Genomic DNA, 26,038 nt, shown 5'->3' on the forward strand with positions numbered 1-26,038 from the left:
ACTGCCAAGTCCTCTCCATCCCATCTATCACAGAAATGAGAGCCTACACTGCCCACCTGCAACCCCTGGAATGTGTGCCCAGCAACCCACAGGCTTCTGAGTGTGACTGTCATACAAACACCCTAAAGATGAAGGCAGGAGAAGTCCTGCCTTTACCAGACCTTAGCTTGATCCCTGGGAAGCCATTTCACCTTCTCCATCCCTGTTCTGAAGGCTGGCTTGCAGACAGGGATTGAAGAACATGAACACAGCCACCACGAAAAGCATGTCCTGACTCCCACTGCAGCCCAGTGGAACACCAGACCGGCTGGTGGCCAACATTCAGGCTTTAAGTAGTACACAAAATAAACAAAGGACATCAATTCTGCCAATGTTGACAGCTTCAGGCAAGAGGCATACAAAAGTAGGGTATTTGAAATTAGGGATAACATTATCTGTAAACTTGCCCTTAGAAGGAAGAACTCTGCATTTGTGGATCTGAGACAAGGCAAAAGAAGTAAACCTGATATTAAAGGCCCGTGTTTTTATCTGTGCCTTGCCAGTGGGTGCAAAGAACTAGACCTTCTGCCCTTAAAGCAAAAGAAAGGATTTGCAGGCAAGATCACGAGTGAGGGAATGTGAGAAACTGCCACTTTCACAGTGAGCAGCACCCTCCCATGTCCCCATTTCTCACCACCACTGGAGAAATTACCAACACTTTGTCCCAAAAGTAGTTTGATGCCTGTGAATAATGTACTCGAGAAGTTGGAAGGTAAGCAGACAAAGGAGTTATAATAAAACCTGTCCTTTTTTTGAAACTGATACTTGTCAAATACAAAACCAGTCAAGGTAGAGAACAAGTTGTGCTAATGTGCAATATTTTCCCAGCAACCCGTTATTACTTTCACATTTTATTTGATAATGCATAAAAGCCCCAGAACCTGGAGTCATGTTGCTACAGCAGTAATTCTGATGGCACACCTACAGAGGAAAGGTGTGTTTCCAAGCCTGTGTCTGCCTGCACTACAGCCAGAGGTGAGGGCAGCCTGGATCAGGACATCTCAGTCTGGGATCCCACCTGTAGAGTGCACTGAAGCACAGAATTCAGTGTAATAGGGGATGGTTACTCAGGCAACTGCCCTGAACTCAGGTCCAAGCTACCCCCTCTTCACTCCTACCCAAAAAAGCTACATTAGAGCAAGCTTGGGTTTCTTTGCCATCAGGTCTCCAACCGCAATACAGACACAGCCAAAAAGACTCCAAACCAGTGGGCAGATGAAGGGAAGTCACTTTATGATCCACTGAAGCCACACCATTTTATGAACTACAGCCAGTGCTTTGGGGACCGTGGTTGCTGCACTTGTGACCACGTGAATTTGGCAATGCTGGCAGAGCCAAGGCACTTGCTAAGGAACAGAGATCAGCCTTAAAATTACCCTTTAGTCTAAACTACAGCAACAAAGGCATTAACAGGGTGTCAGAAATTTCACAGCTCCCCTGAATAGTGTCTTCCTGCATTTCACTGCATTGAAGGCTTTTCCTAAATATCCAAACCAAATCTTCTCTACAGTTTAAATGTAGTTGAGTTTCATCATTTCCCCCTCACTCCATGATAGTAAAAGAATAAATCAATCATCCTTCCTTAACAACAGCTTTTATGTACTAAGAAACCATGACATCCCCCTCCCTCCCCCACCAATACTGTCATGTCTAGATTAAATGCACCTGATTTCTTCACCCTCTCCTCAGAAGTCATGTTTTCTAAAGCTCTGACAATTAGTGCTGCTATCCTCTGGCCTTTTGCCAATTTGCCTACATCTCTATTTTAAAGCCTGGTATCCAGAAACCAGCCAGTGAAGCAAAGATCACATGTCACCAGTAGAGACAAAAGAAAAAAGCAACCTCCCCTGTACAGAATCCTCCTAAAACCACAGAAGCTTCTCCAAACCTACTGCACCCATCCTGGGAGCTGCTCCCTTTGTGTAGGAGGTTAGAGATAGTGAAGGGGCAGCTGAGCTCTTGCCATTAGAGTGCATCACACATGCAGGAGGATGGAGTACAGCCCTGTCTCTTTTGGACAAGAGGAAAAATTATTCAAGACAGCTTTGTGCATGAGCCTCAGCGTTCCCTGCTTGCACCCTGCCTGTGGCATCACCAGTCCCTGAGATCCCTGCAGCAGCAGGAAAGCTGCTTTAAGGTCTTCTGCTGAGTAAACAAAGCCAACCAGAGGGAAATTAGAGGCTTCAGTTACTAAACCTACATATAGAACAGGTCTGTGCCTTACCCTGCAATGGTAAATGCCCACAGGCATAAAGAATCCATCCATGCAAAATCCTGTTCTTTAATCCCAACCCTCCAGAAGCTGAAGGACAGCAATGGCACTAGAGCCCCAAAACAGCAATGCCAGATGAGGTTGCCCTGCACTCTCTGGCAGAACAGTTTCTGCACACACAGGGTGAGAGGCATGAAGGGGGCCAGGTTAGCTGACATGAGGAGCTGTGGGCACTGCAGGGCCTTACTTGCATTTCCAATGATCCCACCAAACAGGACCAGCTGTCAGGACATTCTCAGGCTCGCCAAAGGCACACAGTCTGCAATCCCACTCCCAGGACTTCTCCCATTTAGCCTCATCCCCACATTCCTGAACGATGGAGAACCGTCCAGGGTCTGCTCGCCCCTCCCGCAGCAAACGGTTTGCCCACGTTGCTGCCTCTGCTTTGTTCACAGCACTGGACCTCGGGGCACCCTGGCTTTGTGTTTACAGCTGAAAACCACGACCCACGTCACTGCTACGTGCACAAGGAGTTGGTTACACAAGGGCTGCCAGACGTGGGGCGTTGGGAGGCGAGAGCTCCAGGTGATCGGAGGGGCAGGAGGCGGCACATCCAGCACGAGGCTCGGCACTGGCTGAGGAACCACAGCCTGGACCCAAACACACCATCTCTGCATAAATCCCCCCCAAAACACACACCCTTGAACCATTTCCAGCTGATAGACTAACTGGTCCTGTGCCACAGTTGTTTTAAACCTACCCAAAAGATAACTCAGAGGTCAGTCTGCTGTCGGGACACTTGGGTTTCCCACACCCCAGTGCAGGGAGAATGGAAGTGCTCCCGGGGTTTCAGCAGACAGGAGGATTCTAAGAAGAGTTCACAAATTGCTGTCTGCATAATAGCTGTGCTCACAGATCTCAGGAATGAAGCTCTGCTACAGCAGTAAGAGAACATCTAAAAGATGCCATCCCAGCAGGCTACACGAGCCAAAACACAAAGAAGTTTCCCAACACTGATTTTCCTGTTCCTTTCCTTTCATTTTAGCTTATGTACAGCATCAAGCACAAACTCAGCTTAGTGTTAACATTGCTTGAGGAGCAAGAAAAGTTGACCATGTATCATGAAAGCAGAAATGTTCTGGGAACCACTTTCATGCAGCATCTCTGATTTGCAGTGACATCTAGAAGCACTGAGTTCAGCAGGGTCCCTTAAGAACCTACTTAAACTTTTCCAGTAAAATCTAGCTTTAAATACCCATTTAACACTTTCCAATCCTTTTCCCCTCTTATTTCCATGATCTCTACCCCCAGTCACAGCCAGTGCTGTGCCCTTCTCCTGCCAGGCTCAGCACAACATCTAGAAACATCAAAAACATTTAGAGGCTGTTATTGAAGCTCTACCTTTACCCTCAGCAGGTCACCCCAGGGCTTCTCTTGGATTTAAAAGAGCAAAACACACCGTGGCATTACAATTCTGGGCACTGTTCTATACTACCAGAGAGAGAGGTGGTCTCACAGCAGATCAGCAAATATGACATTGCCTTCCCACCTGTGGTGGAATAGGGTGTATGAGGGAATTGCCACTGCTGAGGAATCTCCTCCACGGGAAGGATGGACAGTATTTTGGAGGTGAAAGGCAGGGTCCTGGTCTCCAGGGTATCTGGGGCTGTCAATGCCTGTTCCTTCCCCATGGACCCACTGTTCTGCAGGGGCAGGAGGGGCATCTACCACCACTAGTTCTCATGGAGACTGCAGCCAGTCTCCAAATAGGTCTAGCAAAAAGCAGTTTCTTCAGCATGACAGGTTTCCTACATTTTGCCATACTGTTTTAGGGAGTGTTTGGTGCTTTTTATGTCACTGAGCCTCTGCACAGAACAAGACTGTGCCTGACCCAGGTATGCTTTCCACCCAACCACACCAGACCTGGCAGTGTCACCCCAGACAAGGAGGCTCATAAGAATTTTCAGCCTGTGCCATTCTGCTCTCCTGGTAGCCTGGCAAGTCACCTCATCCAGTCAGAGGATTTGCAATATTCATCTAAAAAGGTGGAATACTGGGGACTCTCCAAGAAAAAAAAGCAAAGTTGGAGCGAGCCCTCACCAAGGTGGTGATATCAAGGACAGCACATGTTGAACGGGACATCTAAGGGAGGGTACAACCATAGCACAGCTCTTCAGTGGACTTTCAGGGTATCCAAACACTGAATAAACCAAGGTTTCAGTGAGAGGCTTTCCTGCAAGCAAGCAATGAGGCCAGCCCTTCAGCAAGGAGCCAGGAGACACAGCACTTGCAGAGCAGGCAGAACTGAGCACTGCTCCTGACAGCACTGCTCTCCTGTGATGCTCCCTGCAAACACTCAGCTTAGCCTGGACAACAGCAGCCACAGTTCCAGCCTGTTGTCACATGAAGCTATCCCTGTAGATCTGAACAGCCACAGAGCATTTTCTCCAGCAAGCTGTGCCTGCTCCTGAGCCCGTGCTGAGGGACCTGCTGGAGGAACAATGCTTTCCCAGGGCAGATGTAGCACCCATTCTGTGACTGTTCCAGGGAAAGCAGAGAGTTAAGGAGCGCAATCTGTGAGGCACAGTGGATTACCTAATCTATCTCATGGGTATTTTTAATGGATTAGTAGGTATTAGAGTTGGGATACTGCAAATATCCCATGGAAATTTGGAAGTGAGAGAGAACAATCACCAGGCTGCAAAAACAGTGTAAAGGTTGTCCCAGAGGTACTGAAGGATTACAGAGGAAGCTAAATCAAGGTTGATTTTTAAAAGATGTTGGTAGACAGCTACCCAAACTGAATAGAAACAAGGTCTCAAATGTACAGGCTTAAAAATGGAACAAGAGAATAGACACCAACCCTTACAGCATCTGTACTGCCAGTGCACCCAGTACAGCAAAGCACCTGTACACACACACAGGGCTTTCAACACTGAGAAAAATTACTGACCACTCAGAAAATCATCTGTTCCTGGAAGAGGCCTAGGTCAATATTCAGAAGAGGGATTTTTAAAGCTGTTTCATCCTCAAGTGATGATGATGATAGTCTTCCAAAGCCTCCTGGTTGTATATCTCTTGTATGGGTGATGCACACTTGGTAAGGCTACAGCAAAGTGAGGGGAAAATAAGCTCCCACGTTCATCCAGCTATGTATTTGTTCTCATTTACAGGCACACATAACTGCATCACCTCACCAGAACTGATCATTATCATCCTGGCCCCACCTGTGGGTCTCAAGAAATCAAGCATTTAAGAGTAACTTTCCCAAGGGTATCAAGTGCCAGCTACCATCCATCCCCTAAAGCAGGGAGCACCCAGCTGATGCAGATAGAGCTGGCTCTGCAGGGCTGCCACAGCCACTGGAATCTTCGTTGGAGCAAAGAAGGCAGATCCAGGCCTGACCCTCAGGAGAGGAAAGCAGCACTCTGACCTCCTGGTGCTGCCAAAGCCAGGACTGGCACCTGCCTTCCCCTTCCAGGGACACCCCTCCCCATGGCCCCCAGGGCACCCCCACGGACCAGCTCTGTTGTTTTGCAGTCTGCAGGGTGCACACTTGGTGTTTTGCTTTTATATACCTCTCTGAAGAGCCAGCACTGTGAAACCTTACATTTCCCTGCCTTTACACTGAACTAATCCTGGGAAAGCAGAGACACTGAGCATCCCAGATCCCTTCAGCTCTTACTCTACCAACAGCAACAGCAGGAGGGCGACAAGGCTTCCTGAGCAAGTGCATATCATAAACCAGCACAAGCCAGGCATCTCCTCCCCAGCAGCAACGTGAAGCATCAGACCCACGCTGAGCAGCCACCCCCACGTTTCTCCACCTGAGAAGACTTCCCTCCTACCTCTGCCAGGATCCTGGCAAGCAACTGCATCTCCCCGTGGGCCCTGCAGCTGGGGGGCACAGTTCTGCCTGCCTGGGGAGCTGGGCTGCACTCAGGAGTAGTCCAGTCCTTTTGCATTTTCTCAGAGCTCACCTTTGGTCCATCTCCCACAGCCAGCCAGGGCACTGGGCTGCACTCCCGGAGCTGCCACCCTCCTCCTGCTGCCACCCTCCTCCTGCTGGGGCAGCCTCAGATGCCTTTGGCACACTGCCTTTCCTCATTTCCCAGTCCTATTACCTTGCTTTCGAAGGGGGCTGCAGGAAGGACTGCACACATACAAAGTATTTTGAATCCCCGGGGTAAACACGCAAAGGGTGTTTAACCGCGGACCTACAGCTTCCTACCAGAGCACACTCACCACACTCCTTTGTGCAGGCAGCTGCCCCCTCCTGCCCCACCTCCAGCCCCCAGGACTCACCACAGCCCGGAAAACACTCTTTACAATGCAGAATGTTCAGTTCCCATACAAGTCCTGGTGCTACAACATCCACAAACACACACGGATTTTTTAAGCTGGATCAGGGCTCCATCCCTAGTGCTGCAAAACCCCCAGCACCCCGACATCCCTTGCAGCAGCTCAGGAGGCAGGAGGAGCAGCAACCTACCTGAAAAACCACATCACCATCCTCCTCCTCACAGGCAAACAAGCCCCAAAAGCACGGGTTGGGCTGCTATATAGGAGACATCCCTCCCACCTCATCCCACAGGACCCACCCACCTCAGGTGGGGCTGTCAGAGTGTCCCACAGCTGAGCCCATTTAGCAATTTTCCCTGCACGCCAGCTGGCAGCTGTGGAAATTCCTCCCCTGTTGCCCATGGGTTTGTCTCACTTCTCACCTGCCCACCAGAGGCACAGAAGTCCTGACCCAGCTTCTCAGTGCTGGGCTTTTCATGCACCTGATCAATAAACATTTGCTACGTGAGGGAGTCTCTCCCTTATGTGCACTGGAAATATCACCCCCCAAACAACTGCAGACCTGGCCTGTGCTACAGTGTGTGACCTGCCTGGGAAAACACTCTCCCAAATCCTGAGCCATCTAATCTCCTCAGCTGAAAATGAGCTGAACCAAATTAATTTGAATGGGTTAACACAGGCTCCTCTGTTCATATCAAATCCATTACTCTGTCTTGGAAGTGTTTGTAACAACAACAAAATATCTGGACTTGTCATTTTTATCAAAGTGACAACAACAAGGTGTTTTCCCTTCCCCCCCCCCTTTTTTTTTCAATTTTTTATGAATTAGTCACACCTCCTCATCACTGCTTACAGACTCTTGTCTTTAAAGGATACCACAGCGTGTAACTCCTGGATTGAATCCAGTTGGTCATGCCCAGCATGAGGGAAAAAAAAACAAAAGAGACAAGATGGCCAGGTTGGGATGTGCTAAACTTGCACAAATATTGAAACCAGGGCTGGGCCATCAGGGAGCGGCAGGGGACAGCCCTGCTGTGGCCACACCTCCATGGGAGCACTTTCTGAGTGTGCTGGACATGGTGCTTCATCCCCCAGCACAGTGCAAAGCCAGTGGCCAGGCTCTCCAAGGGAGAGAAGGTCACTCTGTTCTTGTTACTTCTGTCAAGTCCTTTCTGGAGATACAGGGATTTTTTTTCCAAGTGTCCACTTTATCCTTCCCAATAAAGCCTTCCATTAGGGCTTTTGTTGGTGCCTCCCATCATCACCTCCCCATAACCACACGCTCAGTCCTCTCCTTACCCCATGAAGGGCACGTGGCTCTTGGGCTCAGCTCAGAGGCAGAGTTTTGGGGCTGCCCAGTGCCCAAGGCTCATGCTCAGTGGCAGTCAGGACAATTTCCAGTGCGAGGAATGAGAAAATGGAGTGAGTCAGGCCTGAAAATATCATGACATCCACATGAAAATCATGAGTCTGCACTAGGAGTCCTGAGAAGCAAAGCACACACACAAACAAGCCTCCCCTTTTCCGAATGTTAAGCATGGGATTATAAATTTTCATCCCTTAGTTTTTGAGGCTCTTGGACCTGCTTTGTTCAGGTCGTTCTGCCCTTTTCTCCACAGTCTGAAGAAAGCAAAAACCTTACGAAATTCAGTGATGACTGAGAATTGCAAGAGTTTAGTGGGAAAAAGAATTCAAGTTTCTAAGTTGTTCACTTCTGAGGGATTGACCTGTGCGCTGGTCAATCCCATCCACTATTTCAGTGAGGACTGATTCGCAAAAATGTCCTGGAAATTCAGCAGGACAAAAGTTGGGGTTGCATTTTACCCGAGAACCCCTTCATTAAGACATAAAACTAAGTGCCATTTGTTCACCAAAACAACTGATTTCACTCAGGATGCATGGGGCAGTGGATCTTGCAGAGCTTTTACATATATATTTATCTCCAGCGATTCATCAACCAAATAATCACACGTTATTGAGTACTCACCAATTTTTTCTTTTTTTTCTGTAGCTTCAAAAACTAGCAAGTTGCTAGTGTGCAATAGGGAAGAAAAACATGTAGGGGAACTTGTGATGAATGTTCTATTTTTGCTGTGAAAGGAGGATAAGAAGAAGAATTCAGCCCATAGCCTACCCTCTCCCTCAGTTCCAAAAATTTCCTAGCAGGATGAGACCCTTCTCCAGGGGGCAGGAGATTAGGCTTTCCTGGGCTCACATCCCATCTGCCTGCTGAGCCTTGGTCCCAAATGCAAGCACAGGGTGATGAAGTGTCACAGGAACCAAGTCAGTCACACTGTTTTTTCCATTGCTCTTGGGCTGTGTCACAGAGAAAAGCCTCCCGTGGCTTTTAGTGGCTGAAATGACTCTGTGGGCTCAGAGGGCTGAGTCTTACATGGGGACAGGGAAGGCTCTGGGTGTCCCTTCGTGCTGACAGACCCTGGTGGGATTCACTACAAAAGCACAGGAGTGAAAGCTGAAGGTAGTGCAATAACCAGGACACCTTCCCATTTTTCTGTTGTGTGGCACGTTCACACACAGTGAATATATTATCTGCCACATACCATTTAAAAAAAATATTCAGCCAACAATCAAATTTACAAAATTTCAGGTTTTTTGGGAAGGACATGGAGGAATGCCTTCCTGCTCCATCCACCAGAAAGGGAACTGCTTGTGAACAAAATCAATGCCCATTAATTAAGAGCCTTTCTTATGACTATACCCCTGCATTTCTCTGCAGCAAGGAGTGGGCTCATCTGCCTTTTCCCTGTGGGATTTCACAGGGCACCACAGTCAAAGGAAAGGTCTTGGTTTGCTTGGTTTACTGACCAAGCAACGGGCCAGAGTGCTGAAGGTGCTTAGGTCTGTTGGCACAAATGAAGAGAGTAACAGGAGGCAGAACTGCCCAGTGCCATTCCCTGTGCTGCCGTGGGTTTTCACTCTCATCCCCAAAAAGCTGCCCCCTCTTGGTGTCCCTGAGGTGTGACATGGAGCCAGTGGTGGCCCATCATCCCCCAGGTGGTGGGGAAGATTTGTTAGTCAATATTTGTAGAGCACAGGAGCCTTGCTGCTCTCTGTCACACAGAGCCCGTAACACCACTCGAGAACAAATTATATTCGTGCATAATCAACCTCACCTCCAGCTCAGCCCTGACTTGAGAACCCTTTTTGGCTAGTGATGATGTCCAGAGCAGAGAGAGCACAGCTTGATTTCCAGAGCCCAGGCTGAGCTGGCAGAGCTGGCAGGTAGAAATATCTTGTTTTGACTGGTAAACTGAGCAAGTTTGACATGGAAACCACTGAGGGAGAATAAATATGGAACAACAAGATGTAATTTTACAGAGGCTCTTTTCTAACTAAAACTGTACTCGGAGCCATCCCAGACTTGAACTAAGAGGTCCTGAGGTCTGTGGAGGGAAATTCTGGACGCGGTAGGTTTGGTTGAGGCTTGACCCTGTCACAATCAGGGACATCTATAAGCACACAATTACTTAACTGCACAATTCCTGCAGGACTGCAAAGAACAGGGAGGGGAGGGGGGGAAATATCGGAGAAGAAAAAGAGTTTTTAGCTCTGACACAGAACCAAGGATAAATGCCAAAACCAGAAAAACAGCCTATAGGAACTGTGTGATCAGTGTTTCCCAAACCAGCCTGGAATTCATACCCTGCTCAAAGCAAGCAGCGCTCCCACATCCTGGGAGGAAGGGCTGGCTGAGAAGAGCTCTGCTTCCTTCCATTTAGTGGGAACAGTATCCATCACTGGATCCTCAGAATACCTGTTTTTCTGACCAATCTGCTCATGCTATGGAGCTCCACCGTCCAACATTTCTCTTTCTCACATATGTGGTGTCAATTCCTTTAATGAACCTTCTGCCATCATTAAGCACATCATTTGTCTTGCCCATGTTTCTAGGAATGCTTTAACAAGTGCATGAAACATCAAGATATAAAGAGACACTTAAAAACCTCCACCAAGGGCTCTCTGCAAGAATGGGTCTTGCAGGACCAAAGAAACCATCTTACATCCCTTCAGCCTGACACAGTAGTAGCCTCCAAATTTTTTTCTTTGAATCAGATTTAGGTAAGAAAAGTGACGTGAACACAGAGAGACTCCTTCACGTTGCAGTAAAACTGCAGCATATTCCTTGGCTTTTGTATTTTGTCTTATATGGGTTGAAAATATTTTTTCTGCCTTACTGGGATACTGGGAGTCTTAGGAAATGAACAATGCAGGTGTGTAAAGCTGCTCTGATGAACAGCTCTAGGGCTGTGGGAATGTATTTTGAGTAATCAAAAGGACTTCTACTGATGGATTTTACATTCTTTTTCTATTTTGCTTTCAGTGACAGTCCCTTGAAGGCAACTTTGCCAGCAGGAATAATCTCAGAAATGGTGAGTGTTATGTAGATGTTAGTCAAGGAAGAAGATGGGGCCAGGTGAGGTGGTAAACATCCTCCAGACTCGCCATAAACAACCATCTGCTTTTAGGCAGTTAATTAATTAAGAGGTATTGGAATTATTCTACTAATCAGTAACTCAAATGCACTGCATTTTGTTGTAAAAAATCTACGACTAAGAGTAGAGGCAAAATTAATGGAATAAATGCTTTGTTAAAATGATGATGACATCTTTCTTTTAAGAGGGATATCTGAGAGCCCTTTGCTGGCCACAGTGCACTGCCAAGGACCAGCTCCAGCAGTGCTGGAAAGCAGCTGTGTCAGGGCCTGAGCAGAGCTGCAGGGAGACACTGCACCAGCCAAGGGTGAAGAGGAAGGAGAAGGGCAACCAGATGCAATTATGTGACACAGGCTCTGGCAGGAGCACGAGAATCAACATCTCCTCCCGTTCCAGTGACAGTGTGCTGTGTAATGGATGACAGCAAAACTTCATGTTCTCCACTGGATACCAAACCCCAAAACCAACACCTGGTACTGCCAGGCACAGCTCTAGGGCAGGCACGTGGGTTGCTCAGAAACCCAAGACCAGTTTGACTCCGGGCTGAGACTCAGGGGAACTCATCTCCGTTGCTGTCTTCAAAACATCACCCAAAAACTCCCTCCGCTGCTCTGGGCCAGAGATCCCTGTCTCTGAAGGAGGATAATAAGTGGGGCCACACATGAATGCACAAGTATGTTCAACATGCAGCAAGAGGTTCACAAGCTCTGTCACACCGGAGGAAGGTCTGATATTCTAGAATATTATTGCACTCAAAAAAAAAAAAATTCATGAGAAAACAAAATGGTTGAAAGTTAGGTGGAAGGATGCCCAGTGCTGAATGGATGTTACAGAGCCAGTTCTTAATGAAACAGCCCACTGTATCCTTGTTCATTCCTTTTCCTTGTTTGACAGAGGATGGATTTGCTCTGAGGATGGTGCAGAGTAGCCATGCAGTGAGTGAGGGGGAAGCCTCCAGGAAAGGAAAGGTGTTTCTGTGGCTGAGCTCTGTTCTCCAGGACTGGATGTGTACAGGGGTTCCTGTGCAAGCCACCTAAACCTCACAGATTCCCACGAACTCTCTGTGCCTCTCTCCTGGGGCACTGGGGCTGAACACTCACAGCTGTGGCTGAAACCAATAGGAGCTCTGCTCCAAACATGCAGTGTCTGGCTACAGTGCTGCTCAGTATCCTGGAAAATCACATTTGGACTGGGCACCCCTCAGCAGGGGGAACCTTTGCCTTCTTGGAGGGGAGGTGTGAACGTGTCCACGCTGTACTGGTGTGCTTGAAACAGTTATAAAAACAACTGATTCTGTGCTGTGAGCAGGTCTGAGAACAGAGCAGTCAAGAAAGCACAAGTCCAGGATGGTCTTTGACTGCTCAGTCCCAGGCTTTGCATCAGACAAGCACCTCACTCCAGTCTGGCTCAACCTGCTCCAGTCACCTGCTGTGACCGTGGTCCCCTCTGCCATGGTCCCAGCCTGTCCCCTTCTGGAATGAAGGGAATGGGGAAGGTCAGCTCCTTGTGTAAATGGCATCCCTGGTGTGCTCTGTAAGGGTGCTAAAGTGGAAGTGACTCTCAGACCTTGCCTCCTGATAAACCCTCACAAGGGGACCAAATATAGATCCGTGGAGAAACCCTAATTCTGGCTTTTATGAAGTCCTGCGTGTCTGACTTTACAGCCTCAAAGTCCCTTTCACAGCATGGATTTCCTATAAAAAGAGCAAAGTGAAAAAAATAGAAATTCCATCATGTGGCAATGTGTTAACATCCACATATGTCCCAAGAAGGACTGGATCCTTTCATTTCCTGCCACTTCAGTTAATGAAGTAAGACACAACAGCAGGAGGTTGTCATCTTCCTTCTGGATTAGCCCTAGAGAGGATGTGACCCATGGTCCAGAGCCAGGAGTCACATAAATTGGGGAGGAAGTGAGGGCTGCACAGCTGCAGCCAGTTTGACTGACCAAGAACGTCCTTTTCTTAATACTCTTTTCTTTTAGGAAGTAAAATGGGACTACTGGCAGCCCTGGTGGCATATCCACCTTTTCTTTGGCCTTGAGTGACACTGGGGTTTACAGACTTTCCAGACAGCTCGTGCCTCTCCTCCCTCAATTAATTCATTTCCCCAGCCTGATCCATAATTGCCCCTCTGCTTTCAAATCCAGAACTGCTCTTCTGCCCAGCCATGGCATAAGGGTGGAAGGGTGATATTTCCCACTGGAGTCAGGCCCTGTGAAGTGCAGCATTTCAGGTTAACTGTGTCCAATTCTGGGCAATTCCTCCTGCAGGCAGGGAAAGAGCCGTCCCTGGTGGGATGAGAGCTTTCCTGCTAAGTCTCAATTCCCTGCCCCAAAAGAGTTGGCTCAAGGCATCTCAGAAGCAAAGGGAAAATTGAATCTGGCTGCTCTGAGGTTTAAACATTTTTGCCACAGAAGAGGAGGGGAAGAGAGCTGGAGGGCTGGGAACTAAACCCTAGAAAGGCAGGTTTGCAGCTCCTGTGGTTCCCAGGACAGGCAGCCCAGGACCTGCACCCACTGCCCTCTTCCAGCCCCACACCCTGGTCCTCCTGCAGCAGCATCAGTGCTCTGGGATGCTGCCTTGGCACCAGGGCCACAGCCCTTGTGCCAGCCAGGTTGCTGGTGGCCCTGGGTGCCCCCCTGCTACTGCACATGGGCCAGCCCTGCCGTGGGTGCTCCCAGATTCATCCTCCAGCATTTTGGGAGAGAAAAAAACACCCCACCCCATCATGTACACGCCTTGGCTTGGTCTCAGGAATTTCTGAATCATTTTTCCTAAAATTCCCCCCCCTCCCCATCAAAAATCTAGGCAAGGTAGCTGCATGGAAAAAACACAGCCTTACACGCAGTGGAAAACAGGGACATTTTCGGGAAGCCTTGACAACGTGCAGTACCACCAGCCTTGGCTAGGTAAGAAACCAAATTCCCATTCCTGCCAGTCCAGGGCCATAAAGACCAGCTGTTTCCCAGGCACACAGGGTTGGTGGGCCAGGTTTTGGCCCCCCCTGTGTCCTGCTGCATCCATACCAGCCTGCCAGCCCCGCCAGCTCTGGAGCCCTGAACTACTGACGATGCTTCACTGCAACACTTTATGCATCAGCAATCATTTATTTTTACAGTTCTGGCTTTCAAGTGATGCTGTTACACAGGGAAAGACTGAGGATTTCATCCCCAGGTCCACTGAATTTGGAGTGGCCTTTGAAGGAGAGATGCTGGGGAACAAACAGGATGTGGGGGCAGGTTGGGCACCCCAAGAGGGTGGAGGTGTGATGGAGCAGAGAGGAGCTGAGAGCAGGAGGGGCAGGGGACAGAAAGGAGGAAGGCCAGGATATTGCAGCTAAGGAGGGGTTGGAATGGCCAGGGAGAGTGCTGGGACTGAGCAAGGGTGATGAGAGCTGGGAAGACAGGTCCTTGCCACAGAGCAGGTGAGGAGCAGGACACAGGCTCATTTCAATCCAAGACCCCTTAAACACTAATTAGGGAAGTTTGAATTAAAAATGGGGCAGGGAAAGCTGCTGGATCCACAGGCATGAAAACACAGGATTTACTGTGCAATCCCAAGGGTTTTCTGGTCATCCTGTTTTTCACCAGGCATTTTCAGGCACTGTGTGTGCCACCCAGGGCAAACACTAGGAATCCTGCACTCTAACTGGGCTTACAGCAAGGAGTAGAGAATGCCCTCATCTTGCTTTTGGATACCAAGGTCTGCAAATGATGCTGGAGAACCATAAAGGGCCATCTGCTTGGAACTCTTGAAAAGTTTTGGGCTGGAAATGTTGCACCAACAGAGAGCAGCTGAGTCACTGAGCTGATTTGGGATCTTCCTGCCATTCCTTCATAGCCTTCTCTACCCTGGGGCAATATGGTCTTCTTTTGCTTTCTTTTTCCTTTTTTTTTTTTTCTCCTATGGAACTAATGCTTCTCAAAGTGAGTGCCTAAGAGCACTTACAAGAACCAGCGTGCTGCTCTGAAAGCTCCCTCTCTCCCCTACCCACGGCCCTGCAGTGCTTCCCAGACATTATCTGCAGCATTCCCTGCTCATCCAGTCCTAAATTGTGAGCATCCTGCTTGTCTTACTGAGGTGTAATTATTGTGCTATAGAAATTGCCCCTATACTGTCCATACCTTAAGCCAGGGCCAGCTGGATGGCACCCACCTGTGATTTGATCTCCCTGTGAGATACACTGTCCTGTTCCAAAGACCATTTGGTCTGCATTGTTGCTGATCTTGCAGTACCAGGACTGAGATTTCCCTCTTGGAGCCCTGGCTTGATCTTGCTCCTGTCCTGCAAATCCCTCATCAAAGGAGTTCCAGATCCCTATCACCACCCTGGCCAGACCCCTTAGACCTGCTTTGCCCTTTCAGTCCCAGGCCATCTCCGTGCTCAGCCCATGAAAACTGGGCTCTGTGATCCCTGACACTGTCCCACATCTCTCCAACATGATGTGCTGCTCTAGGGCTTGGGGACTGTGGCTGAGGCATAAGAGGGGTCTGTTCAGGGCTGCCCAGGATGGAAGGTTCATCACCTGTTTCCCAAGGGCTGATGTACCTGGAGACCCTTCAACACCAGCCCCTCCACCTCACCCTCGGGCTGCCTCCACCGAGCCAGGATGACTTTCTCGAGGAGTTGCTCCCAGATTTTTCCATCAGCTTTCCCCCTTTGTGTCCCCCCTGTTCAGCCCAGCTCCCCAGGTGAGCACAGAGCCCTCATTGCCACGGCACTGCCCCTGAGAACCGACCTGCTCCTGGGCCTAATGGGTTTCCAAGGGGGTGGGGGAGAGGGAGAGGAGTGAGTGGCTGATGCTTCTCAGCCACTCAGCTCGGCCCAGAGCTAACGAGGCATCTCAAAATTAAAAAGTGAACTGCAATCCCCAGCAGGCCTGTCCTCCTTTTGGCATTAGTCGGAGTTCTCTTTCTCTCTCAAAAAAAGAGGACTGGGGAGCCGTGAGATGCATTTGGAGCCGTGGAAGCACCTCATCCCTGGAAGGGTGGGGGTGCTGGCACGAGGCAGACAGCCTTGGGGCTGCTGTGCCATGGGAGCAGTGGCTCTTTTAGACAGGCTGTGAGGTGCAGGCTCACCCTTGAGGTGCAAGGAGTGCAAATGGTACATGGGAACAGGCTCTTCCAGTGCCTTCACATCCAAAGGTCCCTCCTGCTCTACGGGCAGCAACCACGGCTGTGTAGAGGAGGCACCCCAGGGTGTGGAGGTGGCACCCTGCCCACAGGGCTGAGCAGATGGGGACAGTGCAGGGTGATTGCCACTGGGCACTGATGTGGGGGGAGGATGGCAAGAAGGAAACAACGCTGCTGGAGGAGGAGAACATGGGGAAAGCAAGCAGGGAAAGAGCGGAGAAGGGAGGAAGGGAGGGCAGCCTGGTTTATTGCATTTCTCTGGTGGGAATCTGCCTGGGAAGGACTTTTCTGTGCCCACAACTCTGGGGTGCCCAGCACTGGCTGCTCTGACCTTCCTGCCCCCAGTGCCCTCATCCTTGAGCCACAGAGGGCCAAAGGCTCTGGCTGGTGGAGGTGCTGTCTGGAGCAGCTTAGCCTGGCTCACAGGCAGCTGAGTGGCAGATGCTTTGCCCTAGACCTGTCCACTCCCACAGGCAGCTGCCTGTCCAGTCCCCTGTCACTGCTGGGCCAGCCCTGAGACAGCTCCATGACATTCCTCCAGGGCACATGGCTCCAAGCAGGACCTGCCACCCCTCTGAGGTGCTGTCTTGGGCATTCCCAGCTCACCTTCACGGGTTTTCCCAGGAGAAGAACACAAGCGGGTGGAGGGATCATCTCCCCCAGCAGAGATGGCTTACACCCATTTTGCCCAGCTGGAAGGGAGAGGAGGGGTAGCAGGACAGTCCAGGTGGAGCACAGGGTGGGCTGCAGGGCAATGTCCTGGAGAACAGCCCAGTCCTCACAGTGGAACTGGAGTTCAGCCCAGTTCCACACGTCCCTGAGAGGTAGCAGGGCTGCATAAAGACACAGGTTCCAGGGCTTTACCCAGGGTGTGCCTTTTCCATGGAATCATATAATATCCTGAGTTGGAAGGGACCCACAAGGATCATTGAGATCAACTCCTGGCCCCACACAGGACAACCCAAGAATCCCACCATGTGCCTGAGAGTGTTGTCCAAATGCTTCTTGAGCTCTGGCAGCCTTGGTGCTGTGCCCACTGCCCTGGGGAGCCTGGTCAGTGCCCCACCACCCTCTGGGGGAAAAACCTTTCCTTAATATCCAACCTAACCCTACCCTGACTCAGACTCATGCAGTTCCTTTAGGTCCCATGGCTGTTCCAGCTGCACACAACTTACTGGGGGGAATTCCACCCTCTCCACAGTAGGACCGTGGATGAACTGGAAGCCACACAGAGTTAGACACATCCTGGTGTGATCCCACAGGATTTCTCCTAGCAGTGGGTTTGGTGAAAAATCTCAGGGAACTGGTGAGCTCTGGGAACAGCAGTGGTACAAGGAAACATGCACCCCTTTCCCCTGGGCTCGTAATGCCAATGATGTCCAGCTTCCAGGCTCACGTCTCAGCCCAGCTGTAAATGCTGCAGGGGCAATTTTGTCCAGATAAGCTTGTCCTCGGGGGGAGGGGGACCAGACATGCTGACAGTCTGGGCATTCCTGCACACCCAGCACCAAAGGCACAGCCACTGGTGCTCCCCTGCAGGACTTTGCACTCATGAGCAAAGGGAAGGACAAGAAAGGGTGAAGGGCAGCAGCGAGGTGATGACAGGAAAGAGGGTTATTGTCATATTTCTATTCCTTTGCTTGAGTGAGGGGAAATGCAATTTGTATTTGGGAATTCAGGGTAAAATCAAATAAAACACGGCGGTTGCCCAAACCCATCCGTTTGTAGCCCGGAAGGACGCGGTGCCTGCCCAGCCCAGCCTGAGCACCGCACGGGTCCAGCAGGGCCAGCAGAACCGCCGGCTCCCAGCCCTGCCCTGCCCTGCCCGGGCTGGAGGAGGGGCTGGTCCATGTCCTGGGGGGCAGCTGGATGCCCTGGGGACCTGGCAGTCGGGGCAGACAGGATCTGAAATGAGCCTGGGCTGCTGGACCCCCAGCCCCACGGCTGCCCCTGTGCCCCCCTGCTCTGTGCCTCTGCGGAGCCGGATCACCTACTGTGTTACTGTATCACAAGCATCTCTGCACCTTACAAAGATGGTTTTCTTCCAGTTTTGTGTCATCTCCGCAGTTCTCCCCCTCATAAAATGTGACTGCACCAATTTCTGTGATCAGGGCCGGTCAGGTAACAGGGACATTTCATGTTTCCCAGACAGAGCTTTTAAATCAAACCCAACCATATCCCAAAGGAGAGAGGGGAGAGGGGGAACTCCTGTTTCCTTGCAGGATGCTGCAGGCCCCTCCAAAGCGACTCCCCACTGCACTGAGGTGACCTCCCAGATGCTTCTGAGCACTCTGGAGGGATGAGCATCCCCCCACCCCGCAGCCCTCCCTGAGGCCAGCGTCCAGTAGCACCTAGTGCTGCCACCTGAAAGACTCTGTTCCACCCCAGGATGGAATAGGGAGGCAAGCACAGTGGGAATGGTGTATGTGGGGATGGAAGGCAGTCTCTGCTATGGGTAAGGGGTGGTGAGTGAGAGGGGGAAGGTTTGGGTGAGGTGCAGGACACCAGAGGTTTCAGGGTGGGATGGGTTCTGTCATGCAGTCCTGGGAAACTGCAACACACTGGGGTGGCTTCAAAACCTGATGAAATCAGTGAAGATACTCCTCCACTCCCACCTTCAAGGAACTATGGATCAGGCCTTTGGGGAGAAAACTCTTCCTTTGAATCACCATATAATTGGCCTTGGCCTCTCTTCCCCTGGAGAACACAAGCATGAATCTGTTTCCCATCAGTCAGCAGGAGAGGGACATCTCGATCTGTACCTGTCCTCCTGCGGGCTGAACATCCCCAACCCCACACACCTCCTCGGGAGGAGGAAATAACGTTGCCAAGAAAAGGCATAAACCAGCCAATCTTGGCAGGCTGAAGTCCTCCAAATCCCCCTCCCTGTGCAGTCAGCTGTGCTTCTCCACTGCCTGCTCCTCTCCAAGAGATGAACCTCAGCTGGACCTCAGCTGTGCCCAGGAGTGCAATGGTACCCAAGGATTTTCCATGTTTTGTCCCTACCAGGCAGTTGCCATTCTCCTTTTTGACCATAGAATGCAAGAGAGGAACTGCAGATCCTTGCACCTTCTACTGAATAGCCACCAGCTCCCTAGGGAATATTTTATCCCATATTGTTGCTGAGGAGGCAGCCTTGCAGACCATGCAACAGCCCTGCCAGCAACCACCCCAACCCTCCACAGGGAAAAGAGCCAAAATATCTGACACTGGGAACAGAAGTGGAGGAGGGATGACTTGTCTGTGATGGTGGAAAGTTTGGAGTGGAGGAAAAGCTGGGTGAACCTATCCCAGCAAAATATCCCCAGGAGGATCACACCACGGCCAACCCACCTGTGTGCAGAAATGGGTGACGGTGGAAGGAGAAGAGCCAGTGAGAGGAGAAGGGAAACCAGGAGGTGAGAAAGAAATGTGAGGGAGAAGGGAAGAAGGACGTGAGGGCAAGCAAACAGGAGAGGGTTGGAGCATTCCAGGAGGTTGGTGTGTGCAGCACTGGCACACCACAGCCCCCGCTCTGCCCCCCACAAGCAGTGTCACCATACCTCCAAAGTCAGGCCTGAGGCGGACATCGTAGCCCTTCAGCAGTTTGTCCACAATCTCTTTCACCACAGAAATATTTCCAGTGGATGGGCTGAAAGACAAGAGAAGAGAGTTTCTGTCACCCTGTGTGCCACTGGCCGCTTGGGCAGGGGTCCTGGCCAGGCAGCATCCTTCACACCCCAGGGCACCAACACACCCCTGTGTGCTACAGACACCCCAGCCACGGGCAGAGCCTCCCTGTTTTCTTTCTCGCCTGTGTTTTCTGTCCTTGGCACAGCTCTCAGCCCCCAACCTGCACACAAGCCCTGGCCATGCTGGGTTCTTGCTCCTGGTCTCACACTACCCAGCACAGACTTGTCTTGCCCTGAGGTCCTCACTATACAATGTCCCCACTGCACAAGTGCCCCCCAGCAGGCCCCCTGCACCATCACACACCCCAGTGCAACCACTGCTTCTCACTGCATGCAAGTGTTTCTTCATATTATTGAAGTAAAGGAGAAAACAACACTCCTTTTTTTTTTTCATACAGCCTCAACATACGGCTGATCTTTGGCATGTAAGAATTTCTGTCACTCAGCATCACCGTGACTTCTTAGCAACGCAGATCAAGAGGCAGAGACAGGGAGGGAGAGTCCATCTTTCCCTCTGTGTGCCAGAGCAGCAATCCTTTCCCTCCCAACCCTTTAAGTTGCACACAGGGGGGGACAGCCGTCCTCCCTAACACCAATCCAGCCTTTACAGCAGGAAGGGAGCTCTCTCTAAAATCAGCCCAAGAGCCAAACCGAAACCGAAGGTGGGAAACCAGAAAGCAGGGGATGCTAAAAATATTGAACCTATTCAGTGCTGCGGGGTAAATAGGTTTTCTGCCTGAATACCCAGCCTCTGTGCCACCCTCGTCCCCTGCTTTGCATGAGAATAGAGACCCTGCCGGTGACAACCGCTGCTCTTTGCAGTCACCCACCACAACAGCATGTCTCCCTGTCAACACCGCCTCCCACATCCATCCCAGTCAGGCTGGAAAGCTGCACCAGAGCACTGCCTCTGCCAGCCAGCCCCCTGCCTCGCTGGGCACGGGGGTTTGGCTTGACACGTCTGTGTATCTGCACACACAGACAGACAGACGTGCTGTCCCTGCTGTGTGGGACTCCCTGCCTGTGCACATGGACATGCAGACACAAGAAAGCACTGGAGCTCAGGGGGGCAGTTAAGGAATGTGCACAAACCTGTGTGACCACAGCCCAGTCAGTGACTGCAGGTGACTGGAGGTGACAGTGGGTGCAGACCTTGCTCCACTGGGATATGATGAGACACTGGGCTGTGGACACAATTTATGCAGGAGCACAGAAGCAGGCATTGGTGGGTGCCTGAGGCTGGGTTCCCAGGTGCCCAGGCTCTCCACAGAGGTGTGAGTGGAGGCATGTAGGATCACTGGGGAGTCAGTCTGGGAGTGTGTGTGTGCAGGGATTTCTCAACCAGACAGGGATGTGCAAAAGTGAGACAGCACACACACTTCCCAGGCCCAGCTCTGGTGCATGGACAAACCATTGAGCACTTGTGCTGTGTCTGAGCTCTGTTCCTGAGCATGCACCTGAGCGTGGTACAGCTCTTCGTTGCATTGCTTCAATCACTGTGAAAAAGCCAGAGAGTTGCACACAGGTGGGCATTTTCACAACACAGTGTCTAGGCTTGAAAGGTCCACTTGCACCTGTGGATTTCCCTGCAGTATGTGGGGATTTGCAGCATGCTTATGTACTGTCACTGTGGGTTACTGATAGTGTGCACCAGCATTTGTTCATGTCTAGAAGCCGTTCCTACAGGTACATAGATTTCCATGTTCATAGGTTTCCATATTCATAATATGGACACTATGTATTTCTCAGGGGATTTAAACACTTCTGTTTAGCTTCCTACAGGACATAAACTCAGGAAGAAGTGTTACCTCTTTAATATAGGCAGGGAAACTGAGACAGAGACAGTAACCAATGTGCCAGGGGCCCTGCAGAGTGGAAAGGGGGATACAGGGGGTCTTTCCTCCTCAGCAGCTACAAGTTGGCCTAGTGAGGGAATAAACTGGCATCATGGTTAAGGGCAAGGTCTTTTTCCTCTCAGCGCTCCTTTTGATCCAAAAAGCCACATCCCTCCTGCTGAAGAGGCAAGTCGTGCGTTTGCCCAGCTGTGGGCGAGCAGCTGCATGTCAGAGCTATTCCTGGCAAATGTGGGTCTGCATCCGCTCGGGGAGCGCGCACATCCAGCCCGTGAACTGAATTCTGGAGTGCCGTGTCCCTGATTCCGTGTGGGTGGGCATGTGCTTTGCATATCTACACGCACACTTGCAGCCAAGCATCTACATACATGCGGCCCGTGCTGCTGGCTGGGGGGGGTGGGAGTAGCCGAAGGCATGTGCACACGGGAGAGTGTTTTGTCTCCGAGCAGGCTGCAGGTGCAGGTGAACATCAGGAGCAGGTCTGAACGCACATGCAGAGACAGGGGGTCCGCCGTGGGCATCATTCTGCACACATTTCCTCGGACCGTGCCCCCGGGCACGCCTGCCTGTGTGTCCCACGCAGCGGGACCACGCGTGGACGGTGTGGGCAAGGTGGGCGTCCGTCTGCGCATGTGCGTGTTTATAACTATGGGAACCCAAATCTGGGCATCATCCTCGGCCCCGCAAGGCTGTGCAGGGACCTGCGTGTGTGCGCTGGGAACGCGCTGCTCCCCGTGCACGGCTGGGCAAGGCAATGCCACAGCACCACCTCCCCAAGCTCCTCGGCAGGCTCGGCGCACACCCGGCGGCAGCAGCGGGGTACAAACCCACCTGCTCGCCTGGGCGAGGAGGAGGAGGCAGCGCTACTCCTGCGTGTGAAGGCGGTGGATAAGCACCGTGTGGGAGCAAACAGGTGTGCTCTGTGCACCTCGCCCAGGCTGGATGGGTGCCTGCCCTCCGGCTGCCTGCGGCACTCGGGGCACGCGGCAGGAATAGCTGCGGCTGGGGCACGCAGGGCATCCAGTGCCGGCGCTCAGGGTGCCATGCAGAGCAGGTAGAGCGTGCCGTGCCCTGGGTAGTGACACACATGCGTGTGCACCCGGAGGGGGGCGGATGAAGGTGCACACGCGGGGATGGATGGGGAGGGACGGCACCCACAGACCGCGGGGCTGCATGCCATAAATCTGCGCGGAGGCACGGCCGTGGGCATCGCCTCCGGAGCGCCGCAGAGCCGGGGCTGTGGCACGGCACGGCTGTGAGTGTGGCTGCGTGTGCGCTGCGTGTGTGCGGGCACAGGCACGGCCGAGGCAGCGAGCGCTGTGCCCGGCGCGGCTGCACAGAGCGCGGTGCCAGGCGCTCCTGCGGCTCCCACAGACACCATGTTCCCCGGGAAAACGCTTCGGTTTGCCATTCCCCCCCAGGCTGAGTAGGGGGGAAGGGGGGAACACACACACACACACACACACACACACACACACAAGTGGGCTGCGAGGTGGGCTCCGTCTGCAGAGTGTGCTCCACATCTCATGTATGAGCATCCCTCCTCCTCCCCCTAAAACGACACGGACCGGGGAATAACAATAGCGGGCAGCAGGGGAAGCAATTTGGGGAAAGAACCCCCTCCCCTTTGCCACATACAGATCGATGGAGAAAACCCCAAACACCACAAACAAATCCTGTGTCAGCCCCCCTGTCCCTGCAGCCTGGGATCGCAATCCTTACCTTTGCGCACAGCAGGCGAGACAAAGAGCTGCTAAAGCAGAGACAATTCCACTCAATCTGTCTGCCTGAAATGTCCACATTTCCACAAAGACGAAGGATGAAAAAAAAAATCTTTGGAGGGGAGGGGAAAGAAAGATGGATCTTCTGAAATCCCCCTCCAAAAAAAGGGGGGGAGGGAAAAAAGAAACCAACCCCCCCCCCAGTTAATGATTTCCTAGAGAAAAAGTATAATGAAAAAACCTAAAAAATGTGGGGGAAAAATACCCCCCCCTTCCTTCAGTGCCAGTCAAAGAATTCGTTTCTTCTTCCTTTCAGCATCCTCTCAACAAGAGACATCCTCTGGCAATGGAGAAAATCCCAAGAGAAAGCAAAATAAAATGCCCCAAAATGGGCTCAGCAAAATGTGAAATCGAATCTCACAGGTACGCAGAAGAAAAAGAAGAAGAAAAAAATAATAATTAAAAAAAAGGAAAAAAAATAAAAAGAAAAAAAAACAACTCAGTGTCCCCTGAGCACTCCACTTGGATTATTTTTCCTCCTGCTCTTTTGCCATCCGGTTCTGCAGATGTTGCATGGCTCCTGCTACCCACCTTCAGAGAGGAGGAGGAGGAGAAAGAGCGTGTGTGTGTGTGTGTGTGTGTGTGTGTGTGTGTGTGTGTGTGTGTGTGTGTGAGGGAGGACGTGTGAGTTTTCTAGCGATTGGGTTTTATTCTGGATTTTACCTATTTGCTCCCCCTTCCTCTTTTATTTTCCGAGGGGGAAGGGGAAGCAGCCCAGCCCCACCGTGCCGTTATTTTATTTTAGGGAAATCTCGGGCTCGTCACTCGAGAGGTTTTTGTGAAAGGGTTAAAAAGGAAAAAAGGAAAAACAAATGCAACCCAGAAAATAAATAAATACATATATGCATGTGTAGAAAATAAATAAATCCCTGTCTGTGGAAAGTGCTGCTCTCCGAGGGAGGGCTGGATGTCTCCCTAGTGCTGTTGCCGCAGCTCCTGTGGAGTTTTGCTGCTCATTGCAAAGTCACAAGAGGAGGGGAGGAGAGAGAGAGTTTGTGGTTGGGGAGGGGGACTCTCCGGACAAATTGGGATCCTGACGTCATGGCTGACAACATTAACCCCTGCTGGCTTGCAGAGGGGATGGAGGAGGTTTTTTGGTTGTGCTTTGGTGTTTTGCTTTTATTTTTTTCCCCCCAGGGAGACGGGAGCAGGGAAGATGGTGGGAAAGGTGATGGCATTCTGGCAAGCAGGGGGATGCACCTGGACAAGAGTGGCTCGGCTGGTGGGTGCCGTGGTTGCCTGAAACGGTGTGATCAGCAAAGGCTGAGCTCCTTCCTTCAGCCACAGAGATGAAAAATAAGGTGATTTACTGAGACTGTCTCCATGCCATGGGGCAGAATGGCCTGGTGGCCTCCTCCTGGGGAAGATCTGAAGACTCTGGTGGGGCTGAAGACTTCCCCAGGCCAGGGAAGCCCAGTTCAGCAGGGATGCTTAGCTCTCCCTGAAGGGTGCTGTGTTATGCATACAGTAGAATTTGTGGAAAACGGGGAGCGTGAACTTCCAGAAATGCTGTTGAGGATCAGCTCCTGGTGCTGTGTCTTTGACTGCTGAAATGGTAACAGCCCTTGAGATTGTCACAGCCTCCTGTGCATCAGCTTCCGATCTTTGCCTCAAAAAAGTAATATAATTAAGGAACCCTGCAGCAGGCATGCAGGAGGGTGTTACCATGAAGGATTTTTTCCTAGGAAAAGGAGATCCAGCAGCACTTTGAATGCAGAGCAGAAGCCATGGCTCAAGGAGGAAACATCCAAGCTCTCGTTCCAGGACCGTCCTGGATGCCATTTGCTCTGTGCCTGCCCGGCAGCTCAGAGCCCTCTGAGCAGGTAAGTCTCCCCTCCCCTGGTGCTGGCTTACACCTGATGTGGGGATGGTCTCCAAAGCCCTGTGGGCCAAGAGGGCAGAGCAGATGTGTCACTGCAGCTGGACGGGACAAGGTCCAAAATGCCCCTGAAGAGGCCCAGGGCAGTGCCCAGTGGCCACTGGGCAGCACCTCTGTCCTGCCTTTCCCTATGAGGAGGTCTGCCCCAGCCCCAGCTGGAAGAATCCTCAGCTCTGGGGTTCCTAATGCTCCTTTTCCTCACGCTTGGCTCTACATGGTTTCCTCATCAGAGGCACGCCACAGATCACACACTCCCAATCTCCTTCTCCCAAACAGAGGAGCGGAGAGTGACCCTTTTAAAGAGCTTCCTCTTTGCATGCCAGACTGAACTGTTGCAATGCAGAGACACTAAACCAAGGAAGAGCTGGGCTGTGTGGTGTTCTGTCCTGGTGACACTGCAGGAAGGTCCTGGGGGCAGCAAATGTGGGGTTTGTGGGGAAAAGGAAAGCTCAGGGAAGGTTTTGCATGTACAGTAATGCTGTGCTAGAACAGGAGGGGAAAAGATCTTCTCATCTGCTGCTGAGACTGGTGGAGAATATTCTCTGCTTGGTTTAGAGCCTGGACCACCCCTGCTCCTCCAGACTTCCATGACTAAAGCCCCGGAGTGCTCTCCAGTGTTTTCTCAAAGACCAAAGCAGGTCAGTGGCACTTGTCACATGCCAGGGAATGTGTCTGCCCATGTGGAGTCAGGAGGCAGGATGCAGCATGCTACC

At 51.4% G+C, this 26,038-nt stretch overlaps 1 protein-coding gene across 2 annotated transcripts in view; it reads right to left on the bottom strand.

Annotated features, from left to right (window-relative positions):
- LOC127471163 (gamma-aminobutyric acid receptor subunit beta-4) overlaps positions 1-24,391 on the bottom strand; it is a 69,633-nt gene extending 45,242 nt beyond the window's left edge. For both annotated transcript variants that reach the window (XM_051787834.1, XM_051787825.1), the window contains exons 1-2: positions 23,388-24,391; positions 19,684-19,772 (exon numbers count right to left, since the gene is read on the bottom strand). In XM_051787834.1, the coding sequence (XP_051643794.1) occupies positions 19,684-19,772; positions 23,388-23,467 (169 nt within the window). In that variant the 5' untranslated portion in view covers positions 23,468-24,391. The remainder of the gene's footprint in view (positions 1-19,683; positions 19,773-23,387) is intronic.
- Positions 24,392-26,038: the final 1,647 nt, after the last annotated feature.

This window comes from Manacus candei, unplaced genomic scaffold, assembly GCF_025592945.1.
Source record: "Manacus candei isolate 608988 ecotype Guabito, Panama unplaced genomic scaffold, ASM2559294v1 h1tg000003l, whole genome shotgun sequence".
NCBI lineage: Eukaryota > Metazoa > Chordata > Aves > Passeriformes > Pipridae > Manacus > Manacus candei.